This window comes from Hibiscus syriacus, unplaced genomic scaffold (genome assembly GCF_006381635.1).
Source record: "Hibiscus syriacus cultivar Baekdansim isolate YM2019G1 unplaced genomic scaffold, ASM638163v2 tig00110610_pilon, whole genome shotgun sequence".
In the NCBI taxonomy this organism is placed as follows: domain Eukaryota; kingdom Viridiplantae; phylum Streptophyta; class Magnoliopsida; order Malvales; family Malvaceae; genus Hibiscus; species Hibiscus syriacus.
In genome coordinates, this window is record NW_024062800.1 from 345,040 (window position 1) to 362,235 (window position 17,196).

Below are 17,196 nucleotides of genomic sequence, written 5' to 3' on the forward strand. Positions count from 1 at the left end.
ATAAGTTCAAAAATGAACAAAAATCAATCCATATATAAATAACCTACGGCACAAAGCTTTTTAGTTAGCTTAACGGCGACCTTTAAATTTTCTAAAGTTTCCTAATGACACTTCGGATCATGCCACGAGAAATCGAACCTAGCCACTACAGAAAGACAAAAACAAACGAATAAATAAATATTTCTTCCAATAACACAGTAGTAACTAAAAAGAAGTGAGTCTGAAAATACAGTACCAAACATTCCAGCTTTAAGACAACCAGAAATAACATCAACAGGTCGAAACCATGGACCTAAAGTTCCCACTATCTTGGTCATTGACGGGAAAAAACTCTGTAAAGAATACGAACGAATCAATTTCCAAATCTACCAGGATCCGATCAAATTCCGTGAAAAACTAAAAACCCTAAACAAATTAACTTGAAAGACAAAAGGGAAACTTGCAGCCTTATATGGCTCATGGATTGAAACCATCTTGATTGGCTAGTCTAAAACGCAATTTCCTTCAAATCTAACATAAACCCAGAAGAATTTATTCAAATCCAAGAAATCCCACAAGTTCCCAGTTCAGAAACATTAGAAAATAGCAAATCAAAGTTCTACCCCCAAGCGTAAAAAATATGAATACGGGAGGGGGAATATGGGTGTTATAGATGCATAGATGGAGTGAGCTTACGGTGCAAAGTGGATGGAGAAGATGAAGTAACGGAATTGGAATGAGCTGGTTGTTCTTTCATCTCCACATCTTGAGTCATTTGTGAGAACCTGAAATAATTTCAAGGTTCAAACTTATTATCAAGGGGGAAGAAGCGGGAATGATGAAAATAATGGGGGGGGGGAATTAAAATACGACTCCTAAATATGACACACAATTAAAACTATACTCCGTATTTTTGTAATTTTTTTGGATTATGACTATTAAATATGACACACATTATTGTAAGTCATAAATCGTTCAGATTTTAAAAACCATGACATTTTTTTAATGACACACATGTTTTGCAAGTCATAAATTAGCGTGTGTCATCGTTCATATGTCATTAAAGATATATTTTCTTGTAGTGATCACATTCCTCTCAATCCAAAATTTTTAAGGTAATATTTCAAAACCTCTGTTTTATTGATTTATGAACTTAGAATTAGTTTTGATTAGTTCTAGGATGAACATTACATCGGGCATTGATTGTTTAGTGTTTAGAAACTAGATTCTATAATCAAATTTATCAAAAACACTAAATTTTTCAAGAATTTTCAAGAATTTCGAAATAAAAAAAATCGAAAATCTTAATTTAATTTTAAATTTGATGTTTTTGTTTTCATTATGTTGATTTGAAAACTACACATTGATTTTTCAAACGTTGTTTTCAAAATTTTTCAAAAAAAAAACTTGCCCATCAGGATTCGGTTTAGAGAACCTTGAATTATTGCAGACTCAATTGAGTTTTGGGATTGATTATATTGCATACATGTTTTTAAATTTGCAGGTTACCTATCCCATTCCACTCCTTAAATCATGTCTAATCCAAAACGACCTAGGTCCTCTTCAAGTCGATCTAACCGCCCTCCTATTCCTCCTCCTCCACAAAATCCAAACCAAAATGAACCCGAGTTAACCATTCTCAACTCTTTCTTCAACCAACCCGTTCGTCGTAGAGTTGAATTATATGATAGGTTTGTCAGTCATTTTTAATCCTACAAAATTCGAGAGGAATGTATCCCTTCTATTCAAGCAATGGAAGATATTAACTTTACATATCTCCCAGTTCTTTGTTCCTGAAAATTTGATAAATTGTGTTAAATTCAACCCATTGTCTATCAACAATTAGTTCGCATTTTTTTTATTCAAATGTGATCTGTGTTCAAAATGCTAGTCAAACCGCAACCTTGGGCATACGATCCTATCTCTTAGGAGAAGTCATTGTTATCAATTCAAAAACAAATAATGATGTTTTCGGTTTAGATGATGATGGGATAGATAATGAAAAAGATATTCTGGCTACTCCCTATAAGTCTAATGATAATGTTAGTACCTTACAAACTCATCACGATCATTTCCTTCATTTGATGATCTCTTGGTGGTTTAGACCATCTGGAGGTAGGTACTTCAAACTTAGAGTCATAGATTTATGGTGGATACATTGTATCCAACATAATAAGAAGATTAATTTTCCACAAATTATCTTTAGTGAGCTTATTGATACCGTAAACGTCATTCCTTCCAAAAATGTTGAAACTTTAGTTTACGAGTGTCTTCTTTCTAAATTGTTTATCCGACTAAAGCTTAAGGTCTTGGTTGACATTTTCATGCCTCTCCAAAACCAAATCAACCTAACTTCCTTAAAGAAAGCCGGATGGAAACAAAATAAGGTAACGGGTCAATGGGAGTATAGACCCACTAAGCAAACTCCGGGAGCTAGTTCTTCACGAGCTCCTCCTGTACCTAGTTCTTCGCATGCACCACCTTCACTGGCACCAACTGCGGACGATGATCCAGAGTTTCAACATCTTATGCAAGATATTGACGATCACGTACCAGACGATGAGCCCGCGCCGGAACTAGCACAGCAAGAGGAACAAATGCCTCCATATTTTTGATCATTTATGGAGTCATTTGATATGAGGTTTGCTTCCATGGAATCTCAACTGACTGAGTTTCAACGGGAGATGCGTGAACGTATGGATGCTCTCACATATGAAGTACAAGCACATTATCCTCCTCCTGATCCTCCTATGGACGACTAGACCTTGCCTTGTTTTTGCTTTCGTGGATTTAGAACTTATTGTTTTAACATTTTGAATGTTTATGGATTGTTTGATTTTGGATGATTATATGTTTTGATTTATGTTTTGGATGCTTGGATATTTGAACTTAATACATATTTGGTGTGTTTGAATTTTTATCTTAATTTTTACATCATTTAGACATATATGACCAATTCTCCATTACACATTTTATGTATGAATATTGTTTTATGAAACTAATGGCTAATCTTTCTCTTGCTTGTAATCTTAGCAGCTTAAGCTATATTTAATAAAATCAATTGGCTAAAATTTTCTTTTCTTGTTTAAGAACCTTTTAGAGTCTTTTTGATTTAACAAAAAGGGGAGAAGATGTATCATAGTAAGGGGGAGTGATTTTCAAATTTGATTTCAAAAATGATTTTCTTAAAAAAAATCTTAAATTACTCAAATATAATTTTAAGATTGTTGAAAACATTTTGATGTTTCGATATAACAAATTAAGATAAATGAATTTTAAGATTTTATAAAAGATTTTCTAAGTATATTCGATATAATTATTCGAATATCAAAATATTACTCCAAGTCTTTCAAAGTTCAATTTTAATCCTTACTAAAGTGTAAAGTTGTGTTTTATACTTAAATATTTTTGAAACAATTTTCACAAATTATTTCGAACAAAAAATTAGCCAAAAATAAAATTTGTGAAGGGATGCACCGATGCACTCATTGATGCATCGATGCATACACCATTTCGAATGCATTTTATGCATCGATCGATGCTCAAGTTTTTATGAAAACATCGAATGCATTTTATGCATCAATGCACAAACCATGCATCGAATGCATTTTATGCATTGATGCACCCTTAGTGTACCGATGCATTAAGTGTTCCAACAGTCAAAATATTTGAACTTTACACTTGATGCATCGATGCACCTTGACTATGCATCGATGCACACACGCTCCCAACTGATTTTATTAATTGTTTTCACACTTAAACGGCTCTATTGACTCCACTAATCATTCCCAACGTTCAAAATCAATTGAAGGAGTATTTAAACAAGCTTTGGAGCCATTGTTCATAATAAGAAACAACAAGAAACAAGAATCAAGAGAGAATCAAAGAGAAAGCATCAAACCTCAAGTTTGAGCAATTTCAAGCCAAATTTCATTCAATATTCATCCTTGCTTTCAAGAACACTTATTGTGCTCAATTGAATTATTCTTGAGTGTTCTTTCTTTGTTCTAGAATTGTGCAAACATCTTACCTTGTGAGGATTTTCTTGTAAGTTTGCAAAATTTGTATTGTTCTCTTTGGGAGAGAGTGTTCTCAAGAATTTGAGGTATAATTCTTGAGGGATTTGTAAGGTTACTCTTTGTCCTCAAAAGAAAGACAAATTAGTGAATTTGTGGAAAATCCTTAGTGTGAATAGCTAAGGTAGTGGACGTAGACTTTGGTTGAGAAAGTCGAACCACTCTAAATCGATGTGCAAATATTTTCAATTTTCTGCAAAAGCATCCACCGAATTTTTAATTGCCAATTCACCCCCCCTCTTGGCTATATTCGTCGATTGATTAACTCAACATGTATGTTTTATACTCCACTTACTGGGACACACTAAACTCCCTAGCTATCTCCCCCAACTTTCTCATTATTAGATACTTCTGGATAGGCAACCTGGACTTGGCACTTGGAGTATCGACACATTTCATGCATTATATTTTGTTGTAATGTTTTCATCTTTCAAATTGTCTTTATTTTAGTGATACATGTCTACATTTTGAAATATTGGTTTTATGATGTATTTTATTTTACTACCGATGTATTTGTTAATACGATACATGTTGTTATTTTGTATTTTGTTTTACTTGCAACCTTTTATGTTTTTGCTATCTTTTTTGTCATACTATGATTTTAAAGTATTGAAGAATGTTTTTGAAGATTTTCATGTAATCCGTTAGATCTAGTCGTAACGTTTAGGCTGAGTCTAGGGGTTACATGAAACTTGTGGAAATAATACCTCTACTCTAATTTGTTTAAATTTAGTACATGTACATTTTGATATTTATTAATTCGATCCTCACATTATCTTTGACTTATATATCTATTTGAAAATTTTATTTGACAATTTACGCTCAAATACCCCGTAATAGTTCATTCTTAAACTCGGACCTCTAAAGATAACAATCATTTCTTTAACCACTGAAATCGCTTGATTCATGTCTGACTTGAAAAATTTAACATAGAAATAAAACAAATAAACTACGTAACAACATTAAAAGAATCTCTAATAGGTTGACCAATATTTTTAGATGGTCATCTCTTTAAACTTTTCAAAAAAAAAATTCTAAGAAAACCAATAACATCGTTCGAGAAATCATGAAAATTATTCTCATAAAGCTACAAGAGAATTTGAGAAATATATATTTATGATATTATTAATGTCAAATTCTGATATTGTTAATAAATAATACATTAGATTGAAAACTGTTATTTAGCTAATGATCAACAGTATATTATATCAATATTTAAAATAAATACCTAGTAAACAACAAGCTTTAACTATTAATTTATTAACTATTTTCAATAAAAATAAATTATTTTGATCAAAATTAAAGCATTATTAAAATGTCAAAAATAAAAATAAAAATTAAAGTGGCTTTCACACGAACGTTGAGGGGTTGTTTGGTTCATGGAATGTAAGATTACTATTGGGATTGAGATTACCGAAATGTTACATTACTTAACACATTACTGAAAATGTTGTATTATCTTGTTTGGTTTGTTTGACAAGAATATAAGATTACCGTGTTTGGTTGAAGGATTATAAGATAAGAAAAATGTATGTTTTATCAAATTGTCTGAGGTTTATTTTCTTTTTTAACAACTTAAATTCTCAATATTAAAGTTAAAATATTTTTACATGAAAGTTCATAGAAAATATTGTCTACTATTTTTTAATTTATTTATAAAATATTTACACAAATAATTTAATATATATTTTTATTATTTTTATTTTTTATTTCTTTGAAAATATAGAAACATATTTACACCAATATAATTACGTGTTTATTTTTAGATACTAAAATATTAAGAGATATACATACTTACACCAGTGTAAGTATGTTTTACTTCTACGCTTTTTATATTATTCACTTACAACGATATAAGTATATTTTAAGTGCTACACTTTTTTATTTTATTCACTTACACCGGTATAAATATGGTGTAAGTATGTGTTAAATACTACATTTTTTTTATTCATGCTACATGTATGAGTTGTACGACGAAATCCCATGTCAAATTATTTGATAAAATTAATAAAAAAATATGATATAAAAATGTGTTATTATATGAAAAATAAGTATTAAAAGAAAGTGTAGCACAATAAAGCATCAACAACAAAAATAAAATACTTGAAATGCTACATTAATAAAAAAATATGCTACATTTTTTATTTTTTTCTTATTCATGCTACATTTTTTTATTATGTAGGCAATGCTTCATTACCCCTTGGATGGAATGCTCTTGAACCAAATGTAATTCCGGAAAAGATTATTATCAACGTCCCCTAAGGGTACGAGAATAATACCATTAACAAAAAAGCATCAACAACAAAAATAAAACTATTAAAAGCTGGAAAAGGACCTGGCAATCGAACAAAATACACAAATAACAGTTCCATGCTTCCGATATCCTCAACCCTTTATCCCATGCAGAACTTTAGGTTTGGCCCTTAACATTGCCAAGAGCATTAGATTTTAGTTCCATGCCACTGCTTTCTGTAGTCTTCTCTATCTATGCAAATTGTTGTGGGTCTATTTATTCAAGTTCTCTTCAAGACGATCAATGGCAGCCCCGAGACCACTCTTTGCTTCTCCCATTTCTCTCGAATCTTTAGCAGCCGTGTTCCCTTCATTCGCTTTCTCTACAAGCTTCAAGTGAATCCAACCTGTCACAAAATGAAACTTCTATGTTACATGCACAGTCCCAGTCCCAGTCTCGACCCTATAAATCAGCTCTCCTATCTTCTAAACTTCCAACACTAACAATATAACATCACAAAACGCAATTGGATTCCTTTACTGACACCTTTAAAGGTTTTTATGGTAACATTGGGTCGTGATTGAATGAACAACTGATTAAACATCAGTTACATAACGACCCATTGAAGACGATCATTTCACTGCTAATTCAAGAAAATATCAGTACGAAATTATAAAGTGCAAATAGATTACCAAGAGGAAAACATAAAGCTGCTCCAAGAACTGAACCTAGCACCACGTTCCTTGCACGCCATTGAAGAGACCCAGGCACTACAGATATCGACAACAAAGAAAAAGAAGATAAATACAGCTGAGGATCATATATTATCCTTGTTATGTTTCCAAGGTTCCACTTTCAACTGTGAAAGAAGTTAATGATAGAGGTCAACTATACTGGAACTAATAGGAAAATGATTGCATTTAGTAAGGTATGAATTATTACTAATGAGACCAAAGGTTGCGGCAGTTGCAGAACCTGCACCCACAACATTGAATACATCATGGACACCCCGTTTCTCAGCCAACAAGTTTTGTAAACCATAGAATCCAGCAGTGAACATTCCAAGTCGAATTCCGCCTACAATTGAGCCACGAGTGACTCGGATAAACCTTTTTTCCATCGCATCTCGCATCAATCGGTACTGCTCTCGTTTATCTGGAGTGCTGCCAAGCTTCAACATCACTTCTGCATCTTTGCTCTACCAAAGAATTCCCAAGTTTCAGTAAAAAACATTGTAGAATAAGAATAAAAACATGAATTAACTATTAGCATGTACATAGTTGATCTCAAAAGAAATCCAAAAACATAAACATAAGCAGCTTTGAAGGAATAAAGTACAATCACATGATTGCAACTTAAGGAAACAACTGCCAGGATTGTAAACACACCCATAACTTATAAATTATACCACATTCAAACATTCCTACAACTTCCTAGGAATTAAATTGAAAATCTTTCTATACCAAAATATGACCAATCACATAACTGAAAAAAAAAACAATTGCAGAACAGTAAAGATCTCCATTGTATGCAAATTATATCATACATAAGTACACACACATACACATACAAATTATATCACATTCATACTTTCTTGCAACTCCTTATGCATCAAATTGAAAGCTTTTTTTTTTAAGCAAACAAAAACTTACAACTGAAGCAGCAGCTTCCTTACTACCTCCATATAACATGCCTGCAAATACTCCAATGACAGTGGCTGTGCCCCAGTTTACAGTACCAGCTAACCTTTCTGGTCTCTGATTTAGAAACACAGAAGTTAGTATATATCATTCTGAGCCATAAGATTAGCTAACTTCACCAAAAACAAGAATCGATCAAATATCAAACCAATTCATGCCAATAAGTACAGATAACCAAAGCACCAGAAAAATTTAGAACTTTGTGGAAATCAAGAGAACATATAATTGCAAGATGAGTAGCTCGAAATACAATATCATATACCATCGGAGAAAATAATAGCAATTGAAAAAAAAAAAGACTTTACATTTGGGTGGGTTTCTTCTTGCTTTTCAGAGGCTTCCATTAATCAAATTTGGGTGGCGCAAAATAGAGAAACTGTTTGACGATGGAAACGATTTTGACACAGTTCAGTTTCTTTAAAGCGGAGGTGCCACCCCAGTAGATGACAAGGTATTTGCCCAAATTACCTAAATATTATATTATCAGAACGGGTCGGTATTGGATTTACCAAAGGGTTAAATGTTATTTTGCCCTCCAAAGTTCATCTGATTATCATTTCGGTACCAAATTTCTTTTCAATTTAGTTCCTAACTTCAAAACACTCGTCTTTTTGTTTATAATTTTGAATTTGTCTTTCTTTTTCTGCTTTTATGTATTCTTTTTTAAAATAAATTTTGTGATGCTTCTAAATGAATTTTGATATTTTCTTAACTTTTTTCCTATTTTTTATTTTTAAGGTTTTTTAAGATATTTTTTACTTTTAAATTTAGTATACTGGAATAGATCATGTGTTTATTTAACATAATTTTTTTTAATAATCTGGAGTAAATACATGGTAGTATCTTTTCAAAAATAACTCTCAACCTTTTGACATTGATCGCTCACACCTCTGACATCTATGGTGGTGATCGTAAACTTCGAAAACTTCTGGTTTCTCGTCTCTGATCTCGACGATTGCAAGTCCATTATGCATACAAGTCGCTAAGACCAAGCCTGATACAAAAGGATGGTGCTTGATTCTCCAAACTCCTCCACCAAGACAAACTGAAGCTTCATTAACTGGTCTTGAGATAGACCTTAGATCCCATACCCTCAAGTACTCATCGAAGCTACCCGTAAGTATGGTATTCGGGTCAGTAGGGCTTTTGGCAATGAAACAAACTCCCATCTTATGGACCTTGGGGTTCTGGAAAACCCTCTCGGACGGACTATCCCGTATATCCCAACAACTGAATTTGCAGTCATCCGATCCCTTATATACTAATTGTGGTTGATGAATGTCAAAGCAAGTTGTCCAAAGCTCAAAGTCATGTTCCTTCCACTCTTGGAACTTTTCTATTCCCGACTCTGCAGTAGTAATTATCGAAACAGAACCATCAGAATGTCCAACCGAAATAGACGTGGCCACATGATATATCATAGAATGTATTTGATCAAAGGGGTAATACTGTAGTTTTCACGGCCATTATTAACTCAGAAAACTGGTGAAAGTCAGATACCTAAAGCATCATTGATTGGGGTAAAGTTCAGTTCACTAATGCCACAGAAAAATCCTAGCATTTTCATAGAGGTTTTAGTACTAGACGCATAGCACCATTTGAAACAATTTTCCACTACCCCATGTGAACAAAATGTAAAGGAGTTACTCGACTTACGGATACCACATATTACTGACTGAGACATGGACCTAGTTTTGGTATTCGAAAATCTCAAATACTTGAAAAAGCGAGTACCTGGATATAAACACCCCTAACTAATACCGATGATAAAAAATCATGTATTTAATAAAATTATATGTTATATTATTACATGTAGTCAGATATTTAAAATTTATTATGATTATTTTTATTAATTATAACACATCGAAGTTTAACCATAAATTGTTTTAATACATGAATTTGATATACGATTTTTTTATCATTTTTATTAATATTATTATAATTTTTTATTTATTAATCGGAACGCAGCTATTAAATTTGTTGTTTTCCTTAGACAAATACTCAAAAACTACATTTTATATATTTATAATTAGTGTTCAAATTTGTTTCAAGTATTTTTTAATAATCTCAATTTTAAATTTAATTCACATCTATTTCAAATTGACATATTTATTTTACATGTTATGCCAATAAACAATTAATAAATTATAAAATATTTCACTAAATAATATCTGACATAATATCATCATCCAATACGTAGGCCATGCATAAGATGATTGAATGTTGGTTTCGCGACCTTCTCGACGTCGCATTCCTCGACGCTTTCAGTCTCGACTTATAGTGCTTACCCTTGCTGTTTCTTAGCTTTCTAGGCCCCGAGGACTTCGTTTTTCCAAACGAATTTTTTCAACGGAAAAGCACCATTTTTTTCAGTTTCTTGGTTTGAGTTAATAATCACGATTCAAACGTGAATTTTCGGTTGAAAATAAGTTGTTTGAGAATACTAGATCAACGACTCCATGATATATAAAAGCTAACTCCTTACTAGTTTCAAATACAGAACTTGCTTCATCTTAAGTGTTCATATGTATATGTATCATCAATTCATCATCACCACTTGAAAAATGAAACATAAACCCGGATATTCTAACCTTTAGTTGTGAAAGGCCTGCGTCAGCCCTCTTTCTATTGACTGATATTCCACCAGCTATTGTCTCCTTGATGCAGGAAATCAGAATCAGTCGATACAAGAGCAGCTAGCTGCATTTTAAGTGTGTGCATTCTTAATAGTTAAGAAAAATTTTGGACAAATATTATCTTAAAATTATCATATACTATTAAAAAGGCATAATATAATCGGTCCTCAACGTTTGTACAAATAGTCATTTTACTCTCTAAAGAGGTGACATTTTTACATATGTTTAATTAATGATGTTTTAGATAAACTAATTACATATTTGAATGAATCTGGATGAATCTGGAATAGTTAAAAGTTTGTATACCAATTTAGAAAGAGGGTCATAGCTTAAGAATGAAATTAGAATATTCAAAAGTATAAGGATTAATTTAGAATGAGAGTCATATTTTGAGGATGAAATTAGAATATTCAAAAATTTAAGGACTACTATAAAATGAGGGTTATAGTTTAGGGACATGCAATTAAGTCTTATTTTTAGTTTGATAAATTATGTATTTAATTATCTGTTTATTTTGTAGTTTCCTTTGTTCACCTAACTATTTTTTAAATCATGTTATGTTTTATTCCGTTTTGATCATTATTCGTTAAAAAATTAAATAGAATTGTTTACATGGTAATTTGTTTTATTTTTTTCAATGATAACATAAATAATCTATAGTAACACGTCAACGTAACCGTTAAGTATTTAATAATAAGTGATTATAATGAAACAAAAGCATAATATTACTACGTTAGATATAATTTTAGAAAAATAATTGAATGATCGATCACAAAAATAGACGAATAACTAAATAAATATGAACATTACATGGCTATATAAAAATAAATATTGAAATTATTAAAATTATTGAAATGTTTTTTCAGCTAAAATAAATATGAATATTACATGGCTACATAAAATTGTTGTGGTGAATGAAACCATACATCGCCACGTACAGACACTTGGATGCAGCACGTGCGCATGAAGATATGACGACATTTCGATACGGAATAGAACTTCTTTATTTATTTTCTTCCCTCTTCTTTATTTCTGTTTTCTTTCTTTCTCCTTAATCTTCATTTTGGGTTCATCTTTGGAAATCTCTGTTTATAGGACGACCGCTCGAAACCCTCTCCCTGAATCTCTGTTTATAGGTAAGTTAACCCTTTGCTGAAACGCAAGATATCATCGTTGGTTTCATTGTCGGTTTTATTCTCCGTTTTAGCTTTAACTGATCAATCAGGGAACAATTTCTCGGTTGTTTTTTTGGGGATACCTTTTCGTCTTTCGGCCATGGATATTAAATTATTACATTCTGTTGAAAATTTTAAGCTTATGTGAATGAAAAGATGATAATTCGGTTATTTATAATATGTGTGTGCGTGCGCGCGTTTCTAATGCCTTATTTCTCCATTTCAAATATGCCTTGTATCTGATTCTAGTTCTTTTTCTCTTTTTCGATTGGGCTGCATTCTCAGGATGATGGGTAGTTTTTATGAAGGATAAGCGAGATTTGTATGTGTAGTATTCTGATGTAAATGTGAAATCTAAAGATTGATGCTTTAAATGTGTATTGTAAAGAGAAATGTTTGAGAAGTTAAGGCAATTTTTAATATATCCGTTTGTGGCAATTATCACAAAATTCTTGGTTTCAGCACCATTAGATTTCAACTTCGAAACTGGAATATTGCATTGTAGGATTGTATATTGATTTATGGATCAAAACCAATGCTAGAAGAATAGGAAAATTGATGATTCATGAGATTGGTTTAATTTGTTTTATGGTTAGAGGGTTTGTGACACTTATAAGCAGCATTTGAAGTTTTTTCCTTTTTTTGTTTGTTTTTCCAGTGTTCCAAACTAAGAATTTTATGCTAGATTTGCAGCAGTAGGAATATCTATGGATTACTGGGAATTGAAGTGTAGACTTGAATCTTCTATCTTTACATATTTTGCATATGGATTTGGGTCAGAAGAATACAAAGATGCTGAGTTTGGATCTTTGCATCTGGTCAGTGTGTGTATGAACAAACTCGTCAAAATTTCCACAACCTCTCCTCTTTGGTTCAGGATCATATACCAATCCAATCAGCTTATGATCTAAATATTTTGAAGTTGTTTTTCTAATTACAGATATTTACTCATATCTTTAGATCCTTTTGATATTAAAAACCATTAAATGTTTACATTTTAATGGTGAACCAGCAGTAAATTTTATTGTTAAGTGATTGTGAGAAAACAATTATCCTTGTTTGAGAATTTGAAATCAGATGAAAGGCTAGCAGTATTTTTCTTCTGTTTTATGTTCTTTCTGTCAAATATGCTATAAGACGTTCATACCGCTTTCAGTCCTCTGGCTCAGTTACTTATGACTTTAACATGTACGAATCTTTTACAAGGAAAACTAAACATTGTATGGCCATAAAATCTGAATCAACGTGCATTTTTGGTGCACGACATAAAATTTGAGGGTTCTTAGAATGAAGCATTTAGGTCTCTACAAGTTAATATATGTCTTTTCTCCCATATCAGATTAGTTCTCCTAAAATGTTTTTTATGAAGAGGAAGCGTGAAAATGTCAAGTTCATTTAATAAACTTTAGTTTTGCAGAAAGTGCAAGAAGTAATTTTATTGTTGATATTCTGCAGGTAGTTGGTTATTCATAATACTGGCTTAAAATGTCTTCCCAAGTAAGAGGAGAGAAATGGATGTAATGAAGTTGTAAGTTTCTCTTACATATTTTACATATTCATATTTGCAGTGTTTTATGCTCACATGATCCAATCTCTCTCTTTCGGATTTGGATGATGAGAATAGTTTGCAATTGTAATGCATTTCCTGAAATAATATTTTCCATGGTCTTTTTGGGCACTCCTATCTGCAGTGAAGATGGTAACTGGAATTGGATTTGTTGAATGGGAACATTTATACTCTGATCAATGGACTGTCCGGGGCAGGATAGGATTATAATTTCAATGGGATTGTTAGTTTGAATGGCCGTTATTCATTAAATACTCGTGAAATGCAACTGTCTCTGCTACTGCTTTTGTTTCTTTTCCACAATTAAGTAATCCACGAACAACAAAACATGTTGATGGCTTTCAGATTTCACCTTTACTTAGTGGCGAGTTTATTGCATTTGATAGAGTTTCCGTCCCACTTTAACAAGTCTGGTGATAAACATCTCTTTTTGTTTGCCTAAGTTATTATGTCAATTCTTGGTAGTTTTACTTTATTCGGATGAACTCTTTCCATTTCCTCTGCGTGAAAGCTTTACTGAATTTAGAAATCGCTGCTAAATTTGGATTTTAGTCTGGCTGCTGTTAAGTTTTTATTTTCTTCTTTTCCTTCCTTGTGTATTCATTTTATCTAGGATGATGAGTGATTACAACGTGGAAACAATAAATGATGGGCTCAACGAATTCAACGTCAAGTTTCATGGTCCCAAAGAAGTATGCTTATACTAATCTTTTCAATTTTTGTTCTATGATTATGTGTGTTTGATATGATCCATCTTGCATGGTACTCATATGTTTAATTACTTAAGGTAGTCTCCTGTTCTATAATTATTAAGAGAGGATACAATATCTATCTCAAATTCAACCAAAACACTTGTGATCAAATTCGCAAAGTTTGCATCCATATAACACTAATGAAAACCAGGTGCAGGACCTTCAGAGAACTGCTCCATAGTGCCATATATGCTTATAAATTTGATTAAATTTATTATATGCTTAAGAGAGCTTTATTTGTCTCAGATACCTCTCCTTTTCTTTTGTTTTATGGAAGGTATTTGATTTTTGAAACTTTGTTCTGTTTAGGGAGTTCTCTTCATCTTTTATACTTTTATCCGAATCCACTTTTCCTTCAATAGTATCAACTTCAATGCTTACAGGTCTCTATGAAGGTGGGGTTTGGAAAATCCGGGTTGAGCTTCCGGATGCTTATCCATTCAAGTCTCCTTCTATTGGATTTGTGAACAAGATATTCCATCCAAATGTTGATGAACTGTGAGGAATTTATAATTTCGGAGTCGACTATTACAAACTGCAGTCTCTTTGCTGTAGTTTCTTTTCATTCTTTAAATGTCTTCAAAACTGGTTTCTTTGAGCTTACATGGTCAGCCATATAAAATTCAGATGGTTTTGCTAAAAAAACACTTAAGATGCTCTTGTATTAATTGTTAATGGACAAGAATCTTGGTAACCTTTTTGTGTTTCTGGTTTTTGCCTTGCTGGTTCTTGTTCCAAGTTGACTGAATCTGATATTTTTTCCCGTGTATTCAAATAATTTACAGGTCCGGTTCTGTATGCTTGGATGTTATTAACCAATCATGGAGTCCAATGTTCGGTAAGCATCGGGTTACTGCCATTGCTACTAATAAGCCGGAGAACTTGTTCATTTTCTTGATTGACACCTTTACGCTGTCCCTGTACATTTTTTTTTGCATTGTTACCCTCTCTTCTCCCACAAATTAGTAACTTTTGTTTTCTTTTATCGTAAGTCACAATTTCTTTTTCCTTCCGCTGCAGATCTTTTAAACATTTTCGAGGTTTTCCTTCCACAACTCTTGCTTTATCCAAACCCTTCAGACCCCCTAAATGGGGATGCGGCATCGTTGATGATGAAGGATCGAAAGCAATACGATCAAAAAGTAAAAGGTGATTGCATTTAATTGGTTTAACGAGTGTGTAAGAAATGGAGGGTGGTTGTTAAGTGTTCTTTTCTATGCTAAGCGATGTAATTACCGTCTTTTTGTTTGTGTGGAAGCAGAATACTGTGAGCGATACGCAAAGAAAGAAGACACCACGAAATCCACAGCTGACAACGAGACTGATGACGACGACATAACTGATGAAGAAACCGGATCGAGTGATGACGAATTTACTGGACATGCAGATCCATAGGTTACCTCCTAAGATATATGGCTTCTATGAATTAAACATTTGATAAAAGCAATGATGAACACCTTCGTTGCATAGATAAAAATAGAAGTGACAAGTAAAGTTAGTGACTTCAACATGCTAGGACCCAATAGGAGAAATGGCACTAACTATTGATACATTAAAAATCAAATACTCTTATTTAATACCAGCTTGTATCTTCTTTCCCTATAGATCCTGTACTAAGGGAATACATTGTCTTGTATTTGTATTTGTATATGCTAGTATTTGATTACATTTGTTTTAACTTTAAGCCGAAATAAGCATATATTTATAGAATTTCTATTTTAATCAAGGGATATTTACGGCTGAACATGCGAATGCATACTGTCACATACATGTCCCAACATAAAAGAAAAAAAAAACTTCGAGATCTTCCTTTCCCCCTCCTCTCTCTCTGTATATATCTTGACATTTTCTTCTATTTAATCTTGTGATGTTTTTGTTACTGTTTTACTTGTAAGATGTTTTCTATAGGGCCTGAAGAACTGGCATGTGAGTGAGACGGCATTACGTAGATTCTTTGTCTGTTTCACTTTACCGGCAATCGAATTAGAAAATGTCAATTTGGAAGATTATTAACAGTCTTTTCATTAACATATCAAACCAGGCAAAATCAGCCATTTGGCAAGCAAAGTTGACAGAACAAGTATACCATTCTATTTTCTTTTGTTCTACAACAATTCATGACCAAGCAAACCCTTTTCATGAAGTTAGTAAAACCATTTTTCCTGCACATTTTTTTCTGCTAAAGCTTTCTATTTTCGTCGAAGATGAACCGAGTTCTCATCAGGGTACTGCCTCTCTCGATATTTCTGCTCTTCCATGTCTCAAATTCCGAAAACGAGGAAGTGAAGCAATCCCTGGTGAGATTCGTGGACCAACTTGCAGCTGAAAATGTAGAAAGAGACCAAAGTTGGGGTTGGAACATGACATCAGACCCCTGCAAAGACAAATGGAAAGGCGTATCATCTGCGGTTGCAGTCCATCAACAAGGTAGTTCTCGATGAGTTAAATCTGACCGGTGTTGTCGATATCGGTTCAATATGCAAGGTAAGTTCCCTTTTCGTGCTTAGCCTTGTTAAGAACGATATCAGTGGGTTGATATCAGGTGAGATTGGGAATTGCAAACGTTTGACTCATCTGTATTTAAATGGTTACAAAAGTATCAGGTCAACTTCCTGATTCTCTAACAAGGATCATCTTAAGGTTGTTAGTCATTCTAATGAGTCAAGCTCTGATGTCAATTGTTGAGTTTAAGGAAGTTCGATCGATCAACAAAAATGTGTCAAGAGGGAGTAGATTGACTTTTTAAAGTTTAGGTAAGGAGTATAAGAATAGTGAAATTTGCATAATGATTATAGTGGTTCGATTTATCAATCAAGTCTACATTCACTATCTAAGATCCTCACTTAGGATTTTTTAACAAATCTATTAATTTGTTCTTTTTTTTCAATGATAAATAGATAACACACACTATTTACAAGAGAGGAAATGTAAACAAGAAACTTCTCAAAAAGAATGTGTTTACAAAGTTAAGCTCACAAAACACACGCTATTTACAAGAGAAACAAAAATAAGAATGAAAAACTCGTTTCTTATGTTTGATTGCTTAGATAGGTGTTTTTCTACTTTTTCAAGTGTCCT

General features: G+C 32.6%; 3 protein-coding genes across 3 annotated transcripts; 1 reads left to right on the forward strand and 2 right to left on the reverse strand.

Moving 5' to 3' along the window:
* Positions 1 to 6,280: 6,280 nt before the first annotated feature.
* LOC120135451 lies at positions 6,281 to 8,415 on the reverse strand. Its single transcript, XM_039151716.1, has 5 exons — positions 8,294 to 8,415; positions 7,941 to 8,045; positions 7,231 to 7,486; positions 6,981 to 7,058; positions 6,281 to 6,694 (listed from the first exon to the last, which is right to left on the reverse strand). The coding sequence occupies exons 1-5, from the start codon at positions 8,330 to 8,332 to the stop codon at positions 6,561 to 6,563; spliced, it is 612 nt and encodes a 203-aa protein (XP_039007647.1). The 5' UTR covers positions 8,333 to 8,415; the 3' UTR covers positions 6,281 to 6,560.
* A 433-nt stretch (positions 8,416 to 8,848) lies between these two features.
* LOC120135586 (diphthine methyltransferase homolog) lies at positions 8,849 to 9,409 on the reverse strand. The gene has a single exon (XM_039151849.1). The coding sequence runs from the start codon at positions 9,407 to 9,409 to the stop codon at positions 8,849 to 8,851; it is 561 nt and encodes a 186-aa protein (XP_039007780.1).
* A 5,082-nt stretch (positions 9,410 to 14,491) lies between these two features.
* On the forward strand, positions 14,492 to 15,513 carry LOC120135587 (ubiquitin-conjugating enzyme E2-23 kDa-like). The gene is made up of 4 exons (XM_039151850.1): positions 14,492 to 14,616; positions 14,904 to 15,038; positions 15,139 to 15,260; positions 15,380 to 15,513. The coding sequence occupies exons 1-4, from the start codon at positions 14,492 to 14,494 to the stop codon at positions 15,511 to 15,513; spliced, it is 516 nt and encodes a 171-aa protein (XP_039007781.1).
* The last annotated feature ends 1,683 nt before the right edge of the window (positions 15,514 to 17,196 follow it).